Below are 18,590 nucleotides of genomic sequence, written 5' to 3'. Positions count from 1 at the left end.
ATGAAATGAATTATTAATTTGTGATTGAAATTTGGATTATGGTCTATTTTTGCGTCATGCTACAAGCCTAGTCAGATTGGTAGTTTGCTTACTAGAAGGCAAAGTTAATGATAAAGGTTTATCAAGTTGCTGAATGGCATGATCATTAATTACTAATGCAAACTTGTCAAATTCAAATTAATTTGCTTCAGCTAATATTGGGTACAGTTGATTTCATTCCACGTAGAAACAAAGGCAAAGTTTATCGGGTTTCTGAATGGCATGGTCATTAATTATTAATGCAAACTTGTTACTTGTCAAACTTCATGTTATTTGCTTCAGCTAATGTGCTTATGTAGGAACAGATTGTCCAATCAAATGTAATGGACGGCTAATGAATCCCACTATCTCCCAAACTCGAACCATGTGTTTAATGTTTTTTTTCAGAAGAAACAAGTTGGACGAATAAACCTAAGCAATTAAGAACATGAAATGGACGTAGATATGCCATTTAAAAGAAAGAAAGAAAAAATCACATTTTGATCTAAAAAAACATATATTTAATAGTAAAAATAGATATCTTTTGTTTGAAACTTACAGCTAGCTAGAGTGGGGGCCTTTAGAGGTTTTCCAAATTTGATGATCAATTGGCTTTAAGTCTTCAACTTCACTTGGAGAAAAATTTGAGGAAACATCAAATTTAGGGTGACTAAGAGAGTGGAGAATTATAGTCTTGGTCATTTCGCCCATGGACAAATTAAGATTACAGATCATACGTACGTAATACAAATGCTCTCAGTGTTTAGGATTTTGAATGAAGTTATATATATATATATATATATATATATATATATATATATATATATATATATATATATTTTTTTTTTAATATTGCTTTTTTAATTTAATTGTAGTTTGTTTGAAGCAATTTGCCAATGATCTTGTTTTAATATTGACTTTGACTATTTCACTATTTCTTATCCATGCCTGAACTTCTTCTAACAAATATCTTTTTTTTTTTTTTTTGAATAGAAATTGATATCATTAGAATCAATAGCCCGACATTCAGCCAATGGCTAGAGTCTAGCTGCACTTACCAAGAGATAGCCGGCAAGAAAATCCGGAACCTTAATCTAAGCAAAGCAAACTCATTACAAGTCACTGATAAGCTCGCTATAATTAGCGAACTTATAGACAAAGAAACTCCAAAGTCTTCTAGCGCAAAATCATATTCTAACCTCCCATTAGCCAATCACGCAATTGTGGTACCAATAGAAAGCCACTTCCTAGCCAACAAATAGGAGCAACTCCTTATCCATAAGCCGCTTGAACGCCAATCTTGTTCCAGATAATTACCAACTCCAGCAGAAGTTATGATCCGAAATGATTGGTCCTGGACCATAAGTCGACCTGAAAGCCCAAGAAAGTCCACATCTCAGGCCAGGCCCATCTCCAGCACTAAGTGACAAATGAGGGTGGCAAGACACCCTCCCTACTGGCCCACAGCATGGAGCCCATCAACCCAAGGTTAGACCCAAGCCCAAGAGCCCAGGCCCAAACTCGAGCAACAAGGACAACAACCCTAGCCCGTATTGGCCAGGCTGCTGTTGCCGTGTTCCGCCCCTCCGGTGGTCGCTCGGTCCACCGCACCATCAGATCCGGCAGAAACTCCGAGCAGAGACCGTTGACTACCCAAGCCGTGCACCCCTTACTTTAGTTCCCAACGCAGCTGGCCTGAAATCTACTCCCAGCAAAGATCGGCGAAGCGAGCCTGGTCCAAGCCGGGAGAAAACACCACCTTTTGATCCGCTTCTGTGCTACAATTGGTTGAACCAATCGCAACTCGTGTTCAGATCTCGTCTGTCTCTCCACAAAACCACTGACCTCGCCTTGGACTCGAGGCCGTAATCTCAGCGCCGTGCACGACCAATCTCGGTGTCAAACACCGCTGCTCACCCCCAACGGCGGTGCTGCTAAAACGCGGCTAGGGAGAAAACCCTAGCAGAGCGTTTTCTAGTTTATTTTCTTTTTTTCTTTCTAACAAATATTCTTGAAATATATGAAGTTGCGTAATTTTTTATTTTTTATTTTTAAGAGTGCTAGTACGACTGTCTTTAAGCCTTGATCATTTATAAAACTGCAGAATACATAGGGGACATGGATTTGCGTAAATTTTGATGGCCAACAATTGAAGGCTCAATAGTTTTCATTCACTAGGTACTCTTGTGAATTAAGAGTTTGTCTCGTTTGTTGTTGTTGTTGTTATTTATTTATTTATTTTTTTTTTATTGAGAAAGAGAACTTACTGAAACAATTATCAAGAGATTTGTAGGGAATTACATTATTAAAAATCTCGTCCAATGAAAGCAAGTAAACAAGAGTAATTTATCCCAATTACATACAATTCGAATGTTAGCCAAAAAGGCGCATGCTCAAAACGATAACAAAGAGTTGACATAAAACAACCTTCCTAGTTAAACGATGAGGGACACTATTATACTTTTCCCTAAATTTTACTCAGAGATCAGAGTCTATTTGAAAATATTATTTATTATTTACTTATCAAACAATTCTATAACTCTTTTATCAAACAATTTAATGAATTTTTTAAGTAACATGTGAATATGTTGAATTCGTATTGAATGAGTTGAATTCATATATTACTGACCTAAACTCAAATTCTATATCGGATCAGCTCAAACTTGTACTTGATTCGTAATTTAATAAATTATTGGATTCAAATCATACCTAGATCCATGATCCATCTAAATTTATGATTTTATGTGGTATTTCATAGTATAAAAGGAGAGGAAAAAAGAAAAACGGCAGAGAGACATAGGGCAAGAGAGAGAGAACAAGATAAACATAAAATACCTCTTCCCTCGTTTAAAACTCCCAAGTGGCCAAACCCCAAGTACCAACCAAAGTGCACTTGTTGTCTAGTTAATCAAACGAGACACTCCCCCATGCCGGCCTTAAACCGTCACCTGAATCCTCTTTGTCTCTGTTGCTCTCTTTCCTCCTCGTTTTAACCGAACCCCACCATTATTCTTTTACCACATCCATATCTTTGTAACCTTCAAAACCCCCATAATTATTAACACCCCACCCGTTTCTTCTTCTCTTTTGGTAAACACCATAATGAAAAACGGTTCCAGAAGCAAGTTTCTGCTTTGCTTCCGACCCGTGGTCGACATGGAAATGGTGGTCGAGTCTAAAGGTGTCGTCGTTGATCGTCCTACGCGCAGAAGTAGAACTAAGCCGATCGAGAACACCAAGGTCGAAAAGACCAAGGTGGTGGAGGTGAAGGAGGAGGAGGAGGAGGAGGAGGTGAAAGTCCAAGCCCCGTTAACCAAAACCATGTCTTTGGATAGAGAGTGCTCCATGATCAGTTCTCAGAGCTCCAAGATGCCTCGGTCTCGTCACAATCGGACGTTTTCCCGGGTCATCAAAGCCGTGGTCTTCGAAACGATTCTGGTTAGCAATTAGTCTTTGGATAAATTTATTCTTTTGTCTTTTGAGTTTTGACAACAATTTAAGAATTTTTACTGTTGCGTATTTACAGGCCAAGAAGGTTCGAGACGGCAGAGTTGTCCGGCAAGACTCGTTCGGATCGAAACGGAGCTATTCGATGAACAGAGGAAAGTCTCTGAGTTTGGAGACTGATGAATTGATGATCACACCTACAGAAACTAATTCTCATGAAGTCAAAGTCAATTGTAGTTCGAATCCGGACTCGGCAAAACAGAGCACGAAGAATCAAGAAGACTCTGTTACGATACTTTCAAAAAAAAAAAAAAAAGACTCTGTTACGAAACCCAAGAAGAACGAAAAGGGTTCCTGTGAGCTCAATTCCGGAATGTATTTACTTCTTATCAGCCTCGCAATCACTGTTTTATGGGGGAGGGTGTTTGCTATTCTCTTCACATCACTTTGGCTCTACTTTTTCACATGGAGTTGCCCAACTAGTTATCGCCGGCGTCCGGAAAACGTTAGAAAGTGGTCGGAGGCGGAGTCCAGGGATCAGAAGAGGAGGGTCATAATGGAAGGGTTGATTGAAAGAAACCACCATTTCCACAGTAGTCAGAGAGAGCATTAAATTTTTGACGTGGAAATTGGAAGTGCTCTGTTTCGTGTAACCTTTGCTTGGAAAATTTAAGTCTTAAGGGCAAAAGGACAGAACTTTCTTGTGGATATGGGAGGAAAAAAACCAGGAACATTCTGTATTATTTACATTTTACTTCCTTTGTTTTGTTTGTATCCCCTCTGTGTTTTATATGGTTCACCTAACATAAAAGTATATGATTCAAGATACAAAAACTGGAATTAAAACCCAATGTTTGTAACTCTGCTTTTCTGCCTTGGGATAATATCAATGTGGGATCCTTGTTTTATCTACATTGTTTCTCTCTGTGTAGTTACATATTTAGGCATCTCTCTAGAATAGACTTATAGCCAAAGCTGGACTAGAACCAAACCGTGTGTGCAGAAAGATCACTAATTTAATTTAATAGCATTGAAGAGAGGCAAGCATTCTTCCCTAGGCTACCAAAACCTATAAAGATAGGATGGATTTGGAACTTTAAGTGTCTTAATGAGCATCAGATGGGTGGTGGTTGAAGTAAACATTACCTGGTGAAACCGTGAAAGCTTGTAATAACTAAACCAAATTAAACTAAAAAAGGATCATAAATGTGTTTGAATGATTCCTTGTTTTGTGCTGTGTGGTTCTGTAAATTTTGTGTAACTTGTGAGCATGGAGAAATGAGAAATGCATTGCATAAACTTTTTTGGGTGCAGGTTGTTGAGAATTTAAAAAAAAAAAATAAAATAAAATCACTTTGAAAAAAATATCTTTTACTCTTTTCCTTCAGTGTTTTTTTTATAATTGATCGAGTGGGGCAAGGCAGGGTTTTATATATATATATATATATATTTTTTTTTTTTTTTTGGTGAATGGTTTTTATATATGTTTATCTGGTCTTCAAGCCTAAATGGATGGAGTGTGCTTTACAATGTTTAGTGCAAAAGCTGGAGAAAAGGGATAGGCCATTTATGCCATTCATACAATAGAAAAGACCCTTGTTCCTTTTTGCATCCAAACACTTAATGCTGTCTGGCAGTTTCTAAACCCAAATCAATCCCCTCAATCTAAGTCACAGAGAGATCACAGGATATAAGAACAACTGCACCAACCATAAAGATTAAAGAGGGGCACAATTCATTAATGAAATAAAAGGCATCAAACACTTCCTTTGCAGGATTTGGATTTCACATGTATCTTCACATTTAGTTAAAGATCTACAAAAAGAAGGCCACGGAGATAAGTCTCCTCCCGTGGCACTTAGTCACTTACCCTCTCTTTTTGAAACAAAGATGATATACTTCTTTTTGTAACATGACTCGAATCAGCTTCATCAACTACACAATTTTACATGGAACAACAACACTAAGACAAGTACAGAAACTACAGTATTCCTCTTCTATTTATTCATTACAGATCTTCATGAGTCATCGTACATAACTATTTGTAACGTGTTTTCGGGAAGTGAAGAACTCGTAATCTGGATGTCTGTTCTGCACCATGACTTTATCCTTGTAAACCCAGCCTCTAGCGAAATGTAAAGCATTTTCGTCCAACGTCCTGAGCCTTTTTATGAGAATTCCTGTGGTGTCAAAAGATGTCGGTTCTTCTGAAGAAGGTATTTTGGGTTCAAACCAACATTCATCCTACAAGAATAAGAGAACATTGTTATTGTGACTTGTGGCAGTACCCAATTAGATTCCAAGCTAGACTCTCAACACACAGTCATTCTTCAAAGTATCAGACTAGTTGAGTTTTAAATATCCACTTGATGCTGGCAATAAAAGCACAGAAGCTCTGAAATATAACATACTTGGGGGCTAAGCCAGAAGTCCCCAAACACTATTTATATCTACGTATGATTAGTTATGTACATTGTAACTAATAAGCTAGCCTCATTGTAAAACCTTGCTCCTATCTGATCATAAGCATTGAAATATTCACTAATACGCCAAAGCTATTGATATCCTTGTCCAGATAGCCATACATATATAGAGATGCCAGTAACTTCCAAACTGTAACAAAGCATAGTTATACACAATGTTAAAAAATTATAGAGAATACCAATGTCTTACCTGAGAATTGTAGCTTTGCAAGCCTAACACAGGGAAGAAAATGCAACCTGGAGCAACAGTTGAACCAGGTCTCTGAACAAAATGTCCAAGTGAATGGTAAGTCAAGAATGATGCGCGTAGGTGCCCTTCTGGAATTTGATATATAGGATACCAAGCCACCGAAAACCTGAAAGCACATAGATGAACTTTCTGAAACTATAATAAAATTAGTTTTCAAACCAGAAATATGAGAAGTAAAATTGATTCTCACCAAGATGCAGGATGTAAATCAGGCAAATTCAGACTAGTGAGCTTTGATGGGTCACCAAATACTTGAGGATTAGAAGTTCCAGCACCAATTAGCTCCAGAATTCTGCATTCAATTAGACATCAGATATATCTTAAAAGCGCCATTGTAGGTAAAACAATAGTTCAAGCAACTTAAAGAAGCGGAGAAAATTTAGAAGTACAAAATATGAAACTAAATCAGGACACAAAGCCAAGTTAAAACCATTTGGAGTTCTTTTGTTCAAACTTCATTGTCAAGCTTCTGATCTAGAGCCAATTATAATCTATCATGTCAATTTTCACTGCCTAAGAAACATAATTTTTTATTTTTCCCTGTTCTTTATTATTTCATATATGCATCAACCTACTGCACGGTTGTTTTATTTTATTTAAGGTACAGTGAATCCCACTTAAATATCTATTTAGATGTGACAATAGCGAACTTCTTTTTTCCTTTTCTTTTCCGAAACAATCAATCTTAGTACATTGCTGTATAAATCTCCCTCTATCTATGACCTTATTTTGTGTGACATAACTAAAATAAGCAACATATCTTATCATAAAGAGTTGCAAGGACATACTTGTTGTAAAAAGGCCTCCGGTGGTGTGGCAGCTCAACCTCAAAAAACTCAAATATGAGCTCAGCATCAGAGGAGAAGACAGGTGAACAATCCAGACTTTGAACGCAACTTCCATCATGTAGGGCAACATCAAATGAACCAACCCGAATATGGTTGAGATGTACTGCTTCTGAAGAATTGGAAAATGATCTTTTGCAACCAGGGATGTGTGGTCCAAACAATTGAATAGCAGAAAGGGAGGGAACAAAATAGGCTTGGAATGACATTGAATCATTTGGAAGGCCAGTGAGGGTTTTAGGACAAACTACCTTGACATCCAACCCGTAATTCCCTGGTATCTCATACCAGTTCCAAACACTGTGAAGTGATACATTTGGTATCTGGTGCTTGGATAGTAAACTGTGAGATGGCTGAGTACCCAAGGAAACAGAATATTCTTTATGTACAGACGAAGAAGGAATAACAGGAACAGCGCAGTGGATGAATGTTTCAAACTCTGCAAGTGGAGAACCCATTGCGAGCTGAACAGTTTCAGATGCTAATTGCATTTGGTAAGCAGCATTTAGAGCTTTCATTCCCATATTTGAACCAATTAGAAATTGGTCAGGGTCCTTTGGTCCTCTATTCTTTGCATCATAACCTTTTCTTTCTATTTTTTGACCTATTTCAGCAGCAGACTGATAAACCTTTGGATCATCATAAGAAATCAGTTGATTGCAGGATATTGTGTTTCCCGCCAGATGGCTATTATTTAACTCCCTGCTTAAATCTGGTAAGAGATTGAACTCATTGGAGATACTGGCAGATGAAATTCTGTCCACTGGCCTGAACTCTTTTGTACCAACAGCTGTCCGCTCCATAATATCTGCTCCAGCAGTATCTTTCTCAAGTTTGTGATCAGTATGAAAGCATGGTATACCGTCCAAGGATACATGTACCAACTTACCAAACTCATGTTCCATGCTTGGTATCTTCCTGAATTTGTGTTGTTGAATACCATTCATCACTCCCTGAGTAGACATTTTAGAATACATGGAAGGTGAGGTTAAATAGTGTCGATCACCATGACTTGCAATCTGCTTGCCATTTGTTCCTGCAGCATCTCTCTTGTAATCGTGCATATCAAAACAACCCATTGACAATTGTTTACACTTACTGTGCAACTCAGAGAAGACTGCTTCATAATTGCGGGGTCCTTTTTTCATATTGCAATTCACAGGCTTAATTGAATTAGGTGATCTTCCTACTAATTTTTCAGAGTCACTTTCCAAGCCTTCCGTTTGACTTTTTACTGAAACAAAAAGTGTCCCATTCAACCTCTGTGGAGAAGCAGCCCCCTGTGATGACTCATTCAATAGTCTTGGAGGGGCATCCCTTTTTCTATATCTATAAGCAGCATTTTTGTGTCCAGAGGAATTCGATGGAGTAGGTGAGATGGCATCATTGGCTAATGAATTCCGCTCAGACCAAAAGCGATTCTCTGCCAGGTTGACATCTTTCACACCATTTCTGTAACTTGGTTTCTTCCCCCAATTCACATGTCCTTCCCTAGCATTGTACTGCTTCCTGTTCCAACCATTATGCCTATTTTCTTTTCCATTGTTGTATCCAGATGAAATCAATGGAGAAGGTAAGATACCATCATTAGCTAATGAGCTACGCTCAGCCGCAAAACGATTCTCTGCCGGGTTAACATCTTTCACACCATTTCTGTAACTTGGTTTCTTCCCCCAATTCACATGTCCTTCCCTGGCATTGTACTGCCTCCTGTTCCAACCAAAATGCCTATTTTCTTTTCCATTGTAAGTGCAACCTGTGTGGCTTCGATTCTTGGAATCTTCAAGTTCAACCTGTTTGTTACACTGAACTACAACATCCTCAACAACACTAGTACTGCTTAATTCATCAGACCCTTGTTTGCTTATCTTTGAACAGTAATCAGAACTCTGCATTCCAACTGATAAGCTGTTCTGGGTACGATCAGGAGACGAAAGTTTCTTGGAAATGTGAACCGTTGAATCTTCGGAAACCTCATTCCCATGTGATACAGATGGAGAGGCTACAACACCACCACTGCTCTGAGATGACTTTCCAACCCTCTTCTTCTTCATCATCATCACCTTCTTCTTTTTCTCAGCAATACTTCCAACAGGTACGCCGGAGCTCAAAGACAGAGGATCGGGTTCAGAATTCCGATGCTCATGTGATGCAGGTGGAGAGGCTACACTAGCACTGCTCTTAGATGACTTTCCCACCCACTTCTTGCTTCTCTCAGCAAAATCTCCATCACAAAAACCAGTGCTTAAAGATAAAGGATTGGGTTCAGAATTCCAGTACCCATATGACACAGATGGAGAGGCTACACTAGCACTGTTCTGAGATAACTTTTCTACCCACTTAGTGTTCATATTTCCATCACAAAACTTAGCGGTTAAAGACAAAAAATTGGGTTCAGAATTCCCAGTTCTTTGGCTCATTTTCTGTTCCTTCGTATCCTTCACACAAATCTACCCAAACACCTAGAGAAAACAAAAGAAAAGAACAATGTGGGTTCATGTAATTCTCAAGAAACCAGCTCAAGAACCTAGCATACAAGCAATTCAATCTCGTCTAAAGAAACCCTAGCATACCCAACTAGAAAGTCTCTCTTAATTTCAAGAAAAACCCAAATCTATCTTAGGGTAAAGTTCATACAAAGGCAGAAATGCATCAAGAACTGAAGCTAAGAGGAGTGAAATGAAACCATTATCGAGTGCATTGCAAAAACATGAAGTAAATAATGGCAGAGAGGTACCTGAGCAAGATTGCAGAGCTTGAAGAACCAAGAATTAAGTGCCTTGGGGTTTTGGGTTTCTGGGGGTTCAGAGGGCTCCGCTTCTTGGTTTTATAGTGTGATGAGCGTGTAGCACTGTACTAGTGTTCATGAGGCGATGTGTGTTTGCCACGTGGTTGAACGTTTTGCTCTAACTTTCTAATTAAGTCAAGTAATTATAGAGATTTTAATTTATACAAAACTCAATATTATTGAAGAATTACTTCATTAAAGTTATTTTTGATTTTTTTTTTCCTTTTAGGACCCACTTTATTTTTTCTAAATGCATTCTCAGAAAAAAAAAAAAAAAGGCTTCCAAATGCCTTTAGGTTCTTGGTGGTTTGACCATCATTTGGGATGTGCTTGGATTCAATAGACTTCATTTCTAACTGGTCATGTTTGTGTAGTGATACAATATCTTGTGGTTTGATCATTATTTGACATGTTTTCGGGAATTCAATAGACTTCATCTCTAACTAGTCATGCTCGCATAATGATACAATTACTAACTATCTATAAGTCAACAAGCATAATTTCAATAGTGTAATAATATTTATGCATTGTAGAGCAATCCAGAGTTTTAAATGCACAAACAAAGTCAAAAAGAGTGTAGACTTAGAAATAAATAAATAGTAATAATAATAAACCAATCTTTTAATTGAAATAAAATAAAAACCTGGATATATCTATACTATTATTAAGAGAAGAGACTTTGTTAGCCAAAATCTAAAATTTTGACAAAATTGACCCTAGAAGATTAATAAACTTTGAGAATTAATTAAATCACAAGGATAATTAAGACATTTACAAAATGTATTTTTATTAAAAAAATTTGAAAAAAAAATATCCACAACCCACTTTTCTCTCTTCCATTTTCTTTTCTCTGCAATAACCAACTTTTTCTTTTTTATTTTCTGAAAAAAAAAAAATGAATAACTTGCACATGCAGAGCATGTGTGGAAAAATGCTAGTATAATTTATAAAATGGTATATAGTCGTATACTAAATCAGACAGACATGGACACCACAACTATATTGGAAACTTTGATTTAGAGCCAAGCAATAATACAATATCATGTTAAACGCTCAAAAGAATACTACAATATCATATTCTTAAAAAAAAAAAAAAAAAAAAATAATAATAATAATAATAATAAGTAAAAATAAAACTACAATATCATACAATAACTTTATTTTTGGTTGAAATATCATACTAATAACTAAACAATAATACAATTACATATATCCGACAATTACTTGCGGATCAAACCAAATGACCAAGAGGAAAAGGCCATTATGTGCTCGTTTGATGATCTTCAGATCTCTTGGAGACAGTTGAAGATGCAGCGCTCTTGGTCTGAGATGAAGCTGTTGATATGTTATTGCTCGGTGCATGTGAGCTCTGGCTTGAAGATGACTCTGTGAAGAAAACTATGTGCTGGCTATCTCCAAAGAGTTGGAGTGATCTTGGAATCCAGGGCATGTTCACATCCAAAACCCCCTCGAGAATCTGCACCACTTGACCCATTGATGGTCTATGAGCCTCATCATCTTGGACACACCAGCAAGCAACTCTAAGAACCCTCATGATCTCTTCCGCATCACCATTTCTCCCTAATTTCGGGTCCAATAGGCTCAGCACATCGCCTTCTTCGTTACTCGTGACCACGCCAGCAGCCCAAGTTGGGAAGAATCTAACTTTGCCGTCTTCAGATGGCTCAGAGTTTCGTCTTCCTGATACAATTTCAAAGAGCATCATTCCGTAGCTGAAAACATCAGCTTTTGCTGTGACTGCCACTCCTGAAATCCACTCTGGTGCAAGATAGCCTCGTGTGCCTCTCATTGTGGTCAGGACTCGGCTGAACTCTCTTCCAACAAGCTTTGCCAGGCCAAAGTCAGCAACTTTGGGACAAAGTTCAGTATCTAGGAGAATGTTTTCTGGCTTTATGTCGCAATGTATGATACAATCTCTACATTTCTCATGAAGATAAGCCAACCCTCTTGCTGTCCCCAGAGCAATTTGGTATCTTGTATTCCACTCCAAAACATCGCTTGGCTGATTGAAAAGGTGAGCATCCAGAGATCCATTAGGCATGTAATCATAGACCAACAACCTCTTGGCACCTTCAGAGCAGAACCCACGAAGCCGAACGAGATTGACATGTTGGATTGTCCCAATTGTGCTGACTTCTGTTCTGAATTGCTTCTCTCCTTGGCTAACACTTTCGAGCTTCTTCACTGCTATGACTGATGAATCAGGCATTGTGCCCTTGAAGACAGAACCAAAACCTCCTCCCCCCAATTTCTCCGAGAAGTTCTTTGTTACTTCTTGAAGATCTCTATACTCAAATGCCACCAATGAACCCTCCACTGATTTTCCAATCACTCTATTTCTGTTTCTCAACACCGCAACCACAATAAGGCCTAAAAGAACTGCTATCCCAACAGCTGAGCCTACTGTAACACCGATAATCAATCCCTTTTTACTTTTCGGATCCTTAAACTCGGAAGCTGCAAGTCTGAGGTTCAAAGTTTTTCCATTACCGTCATCTGCTGTGAGTTGTTGCAGACTCAAGAGCTCTCCAGACCAAATTGAACAATTATTGTTGACATATGCATAAGCAGTGCAACTGCAATTATTGAAGCAAAAAGATTCACATTGCGAAGAAGTACTCCCAAACTCCACAGATTGACCACCCACAGGCAATGACATGCTAGTCAGTTCTCGAAAACGGTCTTTCTTCAGTTTCTTTCCATTATCAGTAGTACCATTGGTACCATTCCCACAATTCAGCGTAGTCCGTCTTTTGCAGCCACCAGAATAATCCTGCAAATCCCAGTCCACCTTCGATTTCGGCTCAAAACCATTCAAACAATTACAGAATGGCCGAGAAATCTCATTGCAACTGCCAAATGCCCCACAATAAGCATAAACCTCACATTGTTTCCTTGGTTGAGACCAAAACAAGTTCCACCCCCCAGTTTTCAACCAGGACACTTGCTTAATCTGACCCGATACATCCATTATGAATCGAGATGTGGTGCTAGGATCATAAACAGAATAGGTGAAGTAGCTCTCATTTTTGTTTTTAACATAGCTGAAGTTGTAGATATAGTTAAGCCTCATCTCAGGAACCAAACTGAAAATACGATTGTTTGGATCCCAAGCTCCACTAGTCCAATACCGAATAGACCTATTCCACAGTATGAAATATGCATCGCTTCCATTCGGGTCAAGCTCAAGAGAGAAAAGACCCGGTGCAGGATCATCAGAATTCTTCCATGAAGTCAGGACTTGGGTTTGGTTTGTAACAGTGTTGAACCCAATTCTAGCTCCTGGTAGCCAAGTATGAGCTGGATAATCAAAACTTTGCCATAAAGGCAAAGATGAATCAGACCCAGCTCTTAGCACAAGGTTTCCATTATCTGAAAGAACTACATGTATAGAAGAAACTGAACTTGAACTGACATTTGTGGACCAAATATGGGTTTTGGACTCATTAAACAGCACCAGATTACCATCTGAAATTCTCAACTCTGAAGAAAATCTATCAGAGACTGGATTCTCCCTATTGGCCACCCAGACTATGGTTTGCAAAGACACTAATTTCTTGTAGTACCACATGCCTATGTAGTAGTTTGAAGTATTACCTGCCTTGAAGAAACCCAGTTCAAATTTCTCACCAGCTGAAACAATGGTTCTGTCACCAGAGAGAGACTGGTTTGCTGTGATGGTGTCAGCTCCATAGCAGATATGGGACTCGAGGCATAGGCTTAAGAAAAGCAAGGAAAGCAAGAATTTTGGGTTTGTTTTGGACTCCATGGCTGCAGAGAAATATTTGCAGACAAGGTAGATATACTGGTATTTGGTCCCAGAACTCAAATTTAATGAGTCAATGAATGAAGAGAGACAGGACTAGAAAATTTCTACCCCACGTTTTGGTCATTTGCAAGAGTGGACGACTTGGCAGCTGTACAGGTCCCAAGTCCTCTACGGCTAAAAGTCAAAGATGATCTTTTCCTGTTTTCTCAAATCCCACTATAAACCTCCACTCTTTTCATGCAACAAAAAAACACCAAGCTTCATTCTTTATGCAAGTAAATTTTTCTGATTGCATGGGGTCAACCATGGAATATGAACCAACGAACATTATTGGAACACACAGCAATGTGGTATGTGAATAATTTTGAAGCACTAGAAGCTTTGTCGCCGCAAATGACCAAGTCAAATCCTATTATATGGTAAAAGGGTAAATATGAATCTAACATATGAGCAAAAATCTGGAAATTGGACCCACAACCAGATTTTTCCTTAGAATTCCGCCGTATCGGATAGGCTATACACTTTCTTGGATTTTTGGCTTTTTCATGCTGATTTTTGTTGTTGAATGACAGGATTAGGTAATTGGTATCCCTTTCTTCTGGACCAGAATCTTTCACAATCCTAATGAAGAGGTCTTTGCAACTTGAAGATGGCGGTTCACCAATAATCATCAATGGAATCACACGGAAGCAATCTGAGCCCTTCATTTGGTGTTTATAATGAATATTGAAACCATTATCGATTGCATTGCAAAAACGTGAGGTAAATAATTGCAGAGAGGTACCTGAGCAAGATTGCAAAGCGTGCGCAGTGGGGGAGAGCTTGAAGAACCAAGAATTGTGTGCCTTGGGGTTTTTTCGGTTTGGTGGGTTTTCTGGGGTTTTGGGGGTTCTGAAGTTTAGGAGGCTCCGGTTCTTGGTTTTGTAGTGTGATGAGTGTGTACCACTGTACTAGTTAAGTTAAATAATGATACAGATTTTTTTTTTATATACAAAACTCAATATTATTAAAGGAATTACTTCATATTTAAAAAAAAAAGAAAAAAGAATTACTTCATTTAAGTTATTTTGGATTTTTTTTTCTTACTTTTAGGACCCAGTTTGTTTTTGTTTTTATATTTCATAAGGCTTCTAAATGCTTTAAAGTTCTTGGTGGTTTGACCAAAATTTGGGATGTTTTCAGATTTAGTAGACTTCATCTGTAGTTGGTCATGTTTGCGTAGTGATTGTTTGCCTCAAAATTGTCTCAGCCTAAATTAGAGGCCGAGGGACTTATGGTTCAATTGTCCTTATGCGCAGGTGTGCCAACTCGTAGGTGATTGGTCAAGCAAGATTTTGATATGATTTGTGCTTGATCTGACTTCTTTATAGTGACTGTGGGCCGAGGAAGGAACTGTTTCGGTCACTGGGTTCTCTTGCCTTTGTTGCAAAGACTTTCGGCATTTTCCACCAACTTTGTTTTTTTAATTTTTTTTGACATAAGTTTGAGAGAAATAAAGTGCATGCGGAAAGTAAAAGAGCAATAATCTAAATGCGAGAATTTAAATTACAGAAAATTTAAAGAGACTGAAAAGTAAATTGCAGGAAAGATATAGTGCATAATGTAAAGAAAGCAATAAAAATTTAACTAGGCTAGAGCAAGAATGAAAAGATATTGTAGAGAATTTTTTTTTTTGATGACTATATTGTAGAAAATTTGATGTATTGAAATTAAGTTGTGTTGGTCGGGGACCTTTTACAAAGAGCTAGGAGAGTCATATTTATACAATTACAAACATAAGATTTATGAAGAAAGAACAATTAAATTAAATGATATATATCAGTGTTAATGACCAAAATCAAGATATGCTCAATATTGCTTTTAATCACACTATTATTACTTCCTTCTTGGGGCTCCATTATGCTCGACTTCTTTTTAAATATGCAATATTGTCTTCAATGCCTTTAAATTCAATAAAATCTCGGATTAATTATTCTAAGAAATAATTATCACCATTATCTCTTTTCCTTCCAATTTCTTCTCCAATATTTAGTACCTAACAAAATCTCATAAAATTAAATTTTATTGAGATACCATCAATAAAAATACCATTATTTCCTCATCCGGCCAAATATTTATGGTCCGATTTTCCAAAAATAGGTACAAACAGTGATACAATTTCTGGTGTTTGACTATTATTTGGCGTGTTTTCGGATTCAGTAGATCGACTTCATCTTTAACTAGAAATGCTCGCGTAATGATACAATTCTAACTATCTATAAGTCAATAAGCATAGATTCAACACATGCATCGTAAAGCAGCCGAGAGTTTATAAGAGGATGGAAAACCCTATTCTCTCTCTAACGGCGCTCCTCATTGCGCTTACCCTAACGCTGCAACCTTGTTGCGGCATCGATCACAGCAGCTCCGGCCCTGTTGACATATCAAGACGCGTGCATCCGGTCGTCCCCATTATCCAATCCTCATCATCAATTTCTTTTCCACTTCAATCCCAACAGCCTCGATCTACTACTGTTGGTACTGGACATGGTGGAGCATCTGGTCTACCTCGGGATGGTGGCCACCATCAATTTGCCTGGTCGCTGCTGATCTTTGGCGGCGTCCTGAGTCAGAATTGGATTATACCCGGGTTGGATATGTTTCCTGCAATTTGGAAGGGAATTACGGTGATTAGGCCGGCTCTTAATAGCAGTAGTTATGATGGCATGAAGGCGATCCATGGTGGCGGTGGCGTTGAACCTGGTGCAGCGATAAAGATGGTTGAGATGCAGGTAGTTGTCGATCCGGCATCCTGGCTAAGAGCATGGGTAACTCTTTTCGGGGTGCCCATAGTAAATTAGAATGCTTTTTTGGGCTCCTGGCGTTCCACCCTCACAGGCCATCGATCACTCATTGAGCAGTGGGTGGGTTTGACTTGCCTGCGTAAATGGTTTCTTCGATTTGCGCACCATAAGGGGATCCGTGGCGGAGGTTGATGGAGACTACTGCAGGGTCAGGCTGGATTCTTTGGCCTCTTTTTTTTCTTTGTTGGCTTGGAAAACTTGATCCCGCTCGGGAAGTGCAATGGCACAACGCCGGCGAATTTGGCTATGCCGACGAAGCCTCACAATGGGCTAGGGCTCATCAATCAAGAAACTGGGATTTGGGTTTGGGATTGGGCCTGGTTCGAAAATTGGTGTGTACAATCCTCTTAGCCCTAGTTCTAAGGGCAAGGAAAAGATATAGGTAATTGTGGTAAGGGCCTATTTACTATGTCTTGCTATTCTCCATAGTTTATAGGCTCGCTTTTAAATAAGTGAGCGGTTAGTTCGAATATAGGTGGTCTGTTTCTATGTATCACAGTAGTTCTCTTACTACTGTTTGGCTCCAATTTTGTTGCAGCTGGTCAACAGTCTCTTTTCTTGCGCGGGCGTGCCAGCACCGTCGGGTGCGGTCGTCGGGGGTGTCCCTTGACCTGACTTCTGTCGAGCGATTGTAGACGAGGAGAGCACCAACCTCGTCGCGGGATTCTTTGTGCCTCGTGGCGAGGACTTTTGCTGAGCTTCTTGAAAATCACAATCGATACTCGATGTTGTAGATCGAGCAGAGCGAGAACCACTAAAGTCACGCTTTAGCAAGATCTCAATACTTCCCGGTGATTTCGCTCTGCTCAATCTGCAATATTGAGTATCGACTTGTGAACAAGAAGAAACTTCAGCAAAGTCCTCACCACGAGGCACAAAGAATCCCACGACGAGGTTGGTGCTCTCCTCGTCTACAATCGCTTGAAAGAAGTCAGGTCAAGGGACATCCCCGACGACCGCACCCTAACGGTGCTGGCACGCCCGCGCAAGAAAAGAGACTGTTGACCAGCTGCAGCAAAATTGGAGCCAAACACCAACCTCGTCGCGGGATTCTTTGTGCCTCGTGGCGAGGACTTTTGCTGAGCTTCTTGAAAATTACAATCGATACTCGATGTTGTAGATCGAGCAGAGCGAGAACCACTGGGAAGTGAGGAGAACTTGCTAAAGCGTGACTTTAGCTTGGCTGGGTTGCTAGGGCGTTACCCTTGCTTGGCTGGTTCTGTAACCGTTGTGGTTGCGGCACTACCGTCGGCTCCCGAGGAGACTAGGACCGAAGTACGTTGGCAGAGGGTTTGGTGGAACTGAAAGTCGGCTTCTGAGAAGACTAGGACTAGGAGTGTGATCACCGGTAAGAGAAAGAGAAGGAGAGGAGTTGCTCTTAGAGAGGTTGCTCTAGAGAGAACTTAGATCATCTTAGAGATGTTTTGATGTTGTGAATGTGTATCTTAGAATGAGAGGAGAAGGTGTTTATATAGGGAAGAAAAAGAAGAGTGAAATGATGAGTGGAAAAAAAATAATGAAAGTGGAGTATGAAAGTGATTTGTAAAATATGGAAAAGATAGAGAAATGATGAAATGAAAGCAAAGCATGAAGGTGCAGAAACATGAAAGTGATGATGATCTATTAAAGAGATTGTAGTAGAAAAATATATCCAAGGAAAAAAAGAAAAGCATCTAGCTTTCTTCATGTGGGTAGGAAACATAAACATGTGAATATTGAGCTGGTTTTAGGTCAGTTTCTGCCCCTTTATTCCTTCAATTATTTCTCCAACAAGACTTCAGAATGAGCCTTCGACTTCTTCATAAAAAATCTTCCACTATGAGTGTAGATCATCCTAACAAATTTTCAGAGCTTTATTCCATGCGGTTGGGCTGGAAATGCTGCTGGACCTCTTACAGGTCCAGTTTTCCAGTTTTGCTTCTGTAGAAAATTGGACTGATTGTTTGAAGGTCTTCCACTCAAAACTAGCTCTGTCACTCTTCATAAGAAATGATCCTTGGGATTTCTAGATTTAATTTAGAAAGTTTTAGCTCATTTCAATTTCTTTTGGTTAGTCTGCCGCCCCTCCTTCCTTGTTTAGCTCGGTTTCTCCTAGCCGAAGTAGGAAAATGTGCTAAAGTTGACTT

The 18,590-nt window shown here is 39.0% G+C and overlaps 3 protein-coding genes across 3 annotated transcripts; 1 reads left to right on the top strand and 2 right to left on the bottom strand.

The window, feature by feature from the left end:
• The first annotated feature begins 2,894 nt into the window (after positions 1 to 2,894).
• On the top strand, positions 2,895 to 4,237 carry LOC133744605 (uncharacterized). The gene is made up of 2 exons (XM_062172688.1): positions 2,895 to 3,456; positions 3,545 to 4,237. The coding sequence occupies exons 1-2, from the start codon at positions 3,121 to 3,123 to the stop codon at positions 4,076 to 4,078; spliced, it is 870 nt and encodes a 289-aa protein (XP_062028672.1). The 5' UTR covers positions 2,895 to 3,120; the 3' UTR covers positions 4,079 to 4,237.
• A 955-nt stretch (positions 4,238 to 5,192) lies between these two features.
• Positions 5,193 to 9,938, bottom strand: LOC133726108 (uncharacterized). Its single transcript, XM_062153585.1, has 5 exons — positions 9,781 to 9,938; positions 6,987 to 9,505; positions 6,389 to 6,490; positions 6,139 to 6,304; positions 5,193 to 5,709 (listed from the first exon to the last, which is right to left on the bottom strand). The coding sequence occupies exons 2-5, from the start codon at positions 9,461 to 9,463 to the stop codon at positions 5,491 to 5,493; spliced, it is 2,964 nt and encodes a 987-aa protein (XP_062009569.1). The 5' UTR covers positions 9,464 to 9,505; positions 9,781 to 9,938; the 3' UTR covers positions 5,193 to 5,490.
• Positions 9,939 to 10,934: 996 nt separating this feature from the next.
• On the bottom strand, positions 10,935 to 13,848 carry LOC133726107 (G-type lectin S-receptor-like serine/threonine-protein kinase At2g19130). The gene has a single exon (XM_062153584.1). The coding sequence runs from the start codon at positions 13,619 to 13,621 to the stop codon at positions 11,093 to 11,095; it is 2,529 nt and encodes an 842-aa protein (XP_062009568.1). The 5' UTR covers positions 13,622 to 13,848; the 3' UTR covers positions 10,935 to 11,092.
• Between the last annotated feature and the right edge of the window lie 4,742 nt (positions 13,849 to 18,590).

The sequence above is a fragment of the Rosa rugosa genome, chromosome 1, assembly GCF_958449725.1.
Source record: "Rosa rugosa chromosome 1, drRosRugo1.1, whole genome shotgun sequence".
In the NCBI taxonomy this organism is placed as follows: Eukaryota; Viridiplantae; Streptophyta; class Magnoliopsida; order Rosales; family Rosaceae; genus Rosa; species Rosa rugosa.
Note: the sequence above shows the minus strand (reverse complement) of the source record. Positions and strands in the feature narration are given on the sequence as shown.

Excerpts from the sequence above, each read along its gene's own strand:
- LOC133744605 (XM_062172688.1), top strand. The coding sequence starts at position 3,121 with ATGAAAAACGGTTCCAGAAGCAAGTTTCTGCTTTGCTTCCGACCCGTG. Across the intron at positions 3,457-3,544 it reads TGGTCTTCGAAACGATTCTG|GCCAAGAAGGTTCGAGACGG; the intron begins GTTAGCAATTAG and ends GCGTATTTACAG.
- LOC133726108 (XM_062153585.1), bottom strand. The coding sequence starts at position 9,463 with ATGAGCCAAAGAACTGGGAATTCTGAACCCAATTTTTTGTCTTTAACC. Across the intron at positions 6,491-6,986 it reads CGGAGGCCTTTTTACAACAA|AATTCTGGAGCTAATTGGTG; the intron begins GTATGTCCTTGC and ends AATTGAATGCAG. Across the intron at positions 5,710-6,138 it reads TGCAAAGCTACAATTCTCAG|GATGAATGTTGGTTTGAACC; the intron begins GTAAGACATTGG and ends TTATTCTTGTAG.
- LOC133726107 (XM_062153584.1), bottom strand. The coding sequence starts at position 13,621 with ATGGAGTCCAAAACAAACCCAAAATTCTTGCTTTCCTTGCTTTTCTTA.